This window comes from Antrostomus carolinensis, unplaced genomic scaffold, assembly GCF_000700745.2.
Source record: "Antrostomus carolinensis isolate BGI_N321 unplaced genomic scaffold, ASM70074v2 scaffold22166, whole genome shotgun sequence".
Classification (NCBI taxonomy): Eukaryota; Metazoa; Chordata; class Aves; order Caprimulgiformes; family Caprimulgidae; genus Antrostomus; species Antrostomus carolinensis.
This window is the reverse complement of record NW_010324231.1, coordinates 57718-63717: the sequence shown is the minus strand read 5'-3', so window position 1 is coordinate 63717 and position 6000 is coordinate 57718. Positions and strand designations below refer to the sequence as shown.

The 6000-nt window shown below is 43.5% G+C and overlaps 1 protein-coding gene across 1 annotated transcript in view; it reads right to left on the bottom strand.

The window, feature by feature from the left end:
* Positions 1-888: 888 nt before the first annotated feature.
* The window catches only part of CLMP (CXADR like cell adhesion molecule), a 40146-nt gene continuing 35034 nt past the window's right edge, over positions 889-6000 (bottom strand). The window contains exons 4-7 of the mRNA XM_010170878.2: positions 5303-5470; positions 4814-4936; positions 2575-2716; positions 889-1183 (exon numbers count right to left, since the gene is read on the bottom strand). Of these exons, the coding sequence (XP_010169180.2) occupies positions 889-1183; positions 2575-2716; positions 4814-4936; positions 5303-5470 (728 nt within the window). The remainder of the gene's footprint in view (positions 1184-2574; positions 2717-4813; positions 4937-5302; positions 5471-6000) is intronic.

The following is a 6000-nucleotide window of genomic DNA, read 5'->3' as shown; positions in this document are numbered from 1 at the left end:
GGCCCTCACTTTTTGAGGTACTGCCTTCATTCTGGATTCAGTGCCCAATTCTTATCACACTAAGGCTTCATTTGCCACAGATACCACTCCAGTGGAGTTCCTGTGGCTTTGCAGTGCTGATCATAAAAGCATAGTCTGGCTCCTGGCCATATCTCTCTGTGTGCATCATAGAGTTTATTCTGGCAATTAAAAGCACCTCTGTTTCCTTGACATAAAGGGTCCTTTCTCTTTAGTACAGAGGTTAGTTCAGACACATGCCTTAATACTGCATCTCTTGACCGTTTTGAGTGATCCTTTCATTTCCACTTTAGATACAGCCTCCAAAAGTTTTTCACTAGCAGACTGAATGCAGAAAACGTGAAGTGTCTGTCAGTTCCCTTTGAGGCTGAACACCAGACTACCCTCAGCAGAGAAGTCTGCCTCAAAATCTTCAGATAAGACAATGCATCTTTGAGAAAGTTCTCCAAAACCAGTACAAGAGACTTTTCCCTCCTCACTAAACATCTCTGGAGTATTATGCATCTTTACGTCTCTGTTGATCCCTTTTAAAAAAATCCTGAGGTTTGGCTTCATTTCATTTGTACAGCGCTTAGCTGTTGTAGTTTTAAAATGCTCAGTGTTCCATTTCCAAAAAAAAAAGCTAATTTAAAAAGAAGTCTCCCTTTTCCCTCAAAGGTGTCTTTCTTAAAAATAAAACATTATGTATCAGAACCTCGGTGCTGGAAGATGTAAGAAAGAGTTGAGTGGGAGGGCTTCTTGTGGTGTGAATAATCACAAGTGATAAAAATTAAGCTGACCAGGAAGATAACTAATCTAACAATTCCTATGTGGCTGGTGGTACGTGAAGTGTTTCTGGACAGCAGGAGTCTCCAGACAGCTGGTGAGCAGTCACACGGTCTGGAACGCTCGGCTTTGGGCAGGCACCATGACCAGCGTCGCTCCCATTTTCATCAGGTTATTGTAGTCGACTTTCTTTGGCTCAATTTCTTTTCCTTCTGTCTCCCTCTGGCTGTACTGGGGAGGAGTAAGATGGGGAGTAGCTTCCGTTGACAAAGTCCGTTGGCTGCGAGAGGCACTGTTGGCTGTCGACCTGGTTGAGGAGGAACCTGAGCGTGAGCTCCTGGAACCAGAGGAAGAGGAACTGGGCTTGACGAGATGGGCTTTGGGTGCCTCTGCATCTTCTCTGCAATCAAACAGATGACAGGGCTCAAATACCTCAAAGAACAGAAACACTTATACATTTTACCAGCCTGAACTGCTGCTGCAATGAGCAGTTTGAGCAAGGTACAGGGTTTTCTGAATTCTGTGCTATGTAACTTTGTGGACTAAAGTCCCTGCTGCTCTGTGGAGCTTTTGGTCAAATGGATTTAGAATACACGCTGCAAACGACTGGCTCTTTGTGTGCAGCTTTGAGGTCTGTGGAATGAATGCCAAGTGTCAGTGCAAACAGTTCAGATAGAACTGTCTGCTCTGTAATCCTTACTCATAATGACAAATCACCTAGACAGGACTATCTGAGACCAGTTCCTCTAGTCAAAAAAAATGTGGGCAATGAAAGAAGTGCAAGAACTGAGCCCAGAGAGAGAGAAGAGGTAAGTCAGGCATGAAAAGACAATACAAGAGGCTGAAGTTCAAACTAAAAAGGCACACGAGATTTGAAAGCAAAGAGAACAGGAAGAAGGGGAGGGAATAAATCAGCAGAGACTACGTTCTTGCTGGCAACCTGACCATCAGGCAGAATAATCAGCTGCTAAATGGTTTATAAAGATGCCTAGTGGTACATAGATGTCCTATGAGAGCAGGCAGTCTTTTACAGATAAAAGTAATGGTGAAACAAGGCAAGGGGTTTCTTCAAGGGCAGGAGCACCTAGAAGTAATTCCTGGAAAGATCTTTTTCCAGCACTTTCTTTCCTGAGAAGTTTAGGCTCGATTGGCTAGAGACCAATCACTGCTTAGGGGAGCTGAGTAGCAGACCTCACACGTATGTAACAGATGAGTTCAAAGAACACGCGTCAGCGTTCTCAGTACACCCACTCAGGGTGAGGCTTCTCAACCCTGCACACAGCAGCTCAGGGGATTTTTCACACTGGGATAAATCCAGAAGCACAGTTGTTCAAAAGACTCAGGAAGACTGTGAGAACCTGCCTGCCTCGTAGCATTCCCAACAGAAATTGCAGTTGAAAAAAAACCAAACCAAACCAAACAACAAACCAAACCACTCAGAACTACAATGGACAAGTGGGTTTAATTTAGTACTGGAGACGATTATGCAAATGCTTTAAAATGCTGAAATTGCAAGTGTGAGAGAGAATATCTTGTTGAGTTTTATGCTAATTTGTCCTGGGTGGGTGGTGGTGGGGGGGAAGAAATTTTCATCTAATTCTCTGGAAAGTCTTCACAAAAGATTATACTCACACTCAAGAAATTTCTAACTTATTTCAGGGAGACTTTAAAAGCTTTTTAGAACAACCTTTTAAGACATTTATATCTAGGTTACTTAAAACTGAAGTGAAAAGATGTGTGAAACTGAAAGAAGGGAGGGTGGGAGGTGGAGGATTAAATAAAAGGCGTCACCTGATTTCATTTGGTGCCTCCTCTTCCTCATATCTCTTCTTTTCTTTCCTCCTTATTGTCAGTCTCACCACCAGGAAGAGGAGGGATAGTCCCACCACCACGCCACAAACTGCTCCAGCGATCATGCCAATATTTTGTGCATCTGTTGTCCAGAAAACAAATCTGTTAGTCAGGAAACTCTCACTAGGCTCATGTGGTCACATTCTAGTCCACACTACAACATGTAGCACCAAGTATAAATCAGAACAGAACGTATTAGTCTGCTTATTTAGGCATGTCTCCACACAGAAGTTGAAACAATTTCTCTTCAGGCATTGGTTCTAAACCTGAGCTAACAGTGAGAAAAGTATACACCTCTGGAAGGGTGAGATCAGAAGCGTTACGCCTTCAGCTATGGGTCAGGACTGAAATGGGGAGGAAAAATCCTCTCATAAGCACACAGAACCACAGAAAGTACAGAGACAGACAGGACAACCCGCATGCGAAACAAAGCACCAAGCAGTTTCCTAGAGGCAGAAGAGTGTTCGAAGTATGGATGTTTCCCCCTGAGGAATTTTCTTCCCCTTCAACTCACCCCAAGATGCTTACAATCCACTTGCAGAATGAATTATTCAGTTGTGGAAAAAAGCGACTGGAGGTGGGGTAGAGAGGAAGGAAGAAAGGAGACCACACTGTGCAGGTGCACAGCATTTTTCATCCAAAATAACAAAGTTAATGAGAAAATGCTTCCTAGTGTATGTATTCCAGCCCTTAGTTGATACTTTATGACAACTTCTTTTCATAACAGTGGTTAGGTTGGGTTTGGCTGAAAGTTGTTTCCTTAAGGCTCTTCCCTAAGGAGGGTTTAGCAAACCAAAGTGAGGTTTTAAACCAATTCAGTTCAATTGGCATAAAAGCTGCCTGGACCCTTTTACTTCAGATGCCTGAGGCAAACAAGTTTTCCTTGCTACATGACTATATTCCAGTTACTTCAGGCCTGGCTGGGCAGAAAAAATACACAACTACAGAATCTCCAAGAAGAAACTTCTCTATTAGCAGTCTTTTATCAGAGCAGTTCCAGCTCCTGCTGATCTCCCCTGAGAGCTGCAGATAAAAACCTGCTAAACTGTATTGTTTGGATTTGTCCTCAATGCTGGTGCTAAACTCCACCTACTTCCTTGTATGCATATGCAAAGGACACAGGTACCTAGACATGCACACACCCTTGATGGGGTTAATCAGGTAGGGCATTGATTTTAATCTCTGGTGTTCAGGATAGAATTTATTAAATCTGGATTAAAACCAAATTGTGTCAAAAGTTGCTTTTTTACTCTGAACATTACTTCATGTCTAAGTCAGCCTTTCCAGCTGCCTTTAGATAGTCTACTGTCTCAGGTACAATAGATATGCAATTTGGAATTGGAATAATGGACTGTCGACACGGTGATTTTATACTTGAGAGTGATATCATGCAATCACTCCAGTCAGAAGTACCTCAAAAGCTAGAGACTCTGTAACCTCTAACTCACTGTGTTTTTTTTTCCCCTCATATTTCATTAGTTATTCTCAAAAATCAAAATTTCTAACATGCCAAAACATCTGAGCCCAAATGATGCATTTACCACTTTAGGTTATACAGAAGACTGCTGTGTAAACCGTAAGTGCAATAAATCATAGAATCATAGAATGGTTTGGATTGGAAGGGACCTTAAAGATCATCCAGTTCCAACCCCCCTGCCATCAGCAGGGACACCTTCCACTAGACCAGGTTGCTCAAAGCCTCATCCAGCCTGGCCTTCAACACTTCCAGGGAGGGGGCATCCACAACTTCCTTGGGCAACCTGTTCCAGTGTCTGACCACCCTCACAGTGAAGAACTTCCTCCTAATATCTCATCTAAACCTCCCCTCTTTCAGCTTAAACCCATTTCCCCTTGTTTTGTCATTAGTTGTCCTTATGAAAAGTCCTTCCCCAGCTTTCTTGTAGGCCCTTCAGGTACTGGGAGGCCGCTATAAGATCTCCCCGGAGCCTTCTCTTCTCCAGGCTGAACAGCCCCAACTCTCTCAGCCTGTCCTCATAGGAGAGGTGCTCCAGCCCTTGGAGAGAACTGGAGGTAATAAGAACTAAATAAGAACTAATTCATGTGATTCAAGTATGAAAGGGCAAAGGTGTGGCAAAGAATTTACTAGTCGAGATGGGACAGCTATGAAGCAGCACTGCTCATATGGTGATGTGAATACTAGTTATGTGCCAATACTTACGCTGCACTGTCACCTGAACAACACAGCTTTCTTGTCCAGCCTCGTTGGTGGCAATACATTGGTATAACCCCGTGCTCATTTGTGTAAGATTCTTCAGTAGGACTTGCCCGGGATTAGAAATATCTGAAACGGGAAAAACAACAACAGGGTTAATGAAAAAAGACCAAGAAACCTTTACAGTGGATAGGACATAGAAGCACAAATTGAACTTCTGGATCGAATCAGTTCAAGAATAATCAATAATGCCTCACAAAAGATAATTTGTAAACTTTCAGCAAAACACTAAACAAACTCCTCATGCACTTCCTTGTTCAGGGTGGAGCACACGACAATGTCCAGTCCAGTTGTGAGAGGTACTGATAAACCGTTGCTATTGCTGCCATCAAGTGCTCCCCATTTAAAAAGCAAGCACCTGGCTGTACATTACATGTGGGTGGTTATCTGGCTTTAAGTGTACCCAGGGCTCTAAGGGGAAATGACCTGACTTACTGACTCTTGATGTAGGTGGGAGATGTTCAGCTCTCTCATCTTCCTCATTTATGCGCTGCCATCGGTAGGAGATAGGTGCAGTGCCAGAGGTGGAACGGCACTGCAAGGACAGTTCCTTCCCTTCCAACAGCTCCCCTTCTAACCAGCATTTGGGCTTGGAAGGTTTTTCTAGGAGAAACAGAAGGCAGGTCATTGCAAATGCAGCAGACTATTTTCTCAGTGGAAAACCTTTTCTTTGGCAAAAGTACATAATTTAAGCAGCTTCCAAGAGCTGCCTTCTCTGGAATGCATTAAGGAATTACACCAGTGACTGCTGAGGGACTCTAGCTGCAACTGTGTGCAACTTCATAGTCTAAGAAATGGAGCTGGCTAGGTCAGACATAGAAATGACACATTATAATGCTCTGGAGCAGTTTGCCTCATGGATACTCGCATCAGTGGAGCTGTATCACTGCATTCCTCTTCTAGGTACTATTTAGAGAACATCCTTTCCCTCCCCCTACTTCTCCATTTCTTTCTTCTCCCCACAGCATCTGTCAGGCCACATTCTTAGACAGGATGATGGTGTGCATGAAAAAAACAACCAACAAACTGAAATCAGGGAAGAGAAACACTAGCCCCAGCAACTTATGTGTCACCTTCACTGACTTGGATCAGTGTGGGGTCCTGGGATGTGAACCCAGAATGCTCAGCAGGAG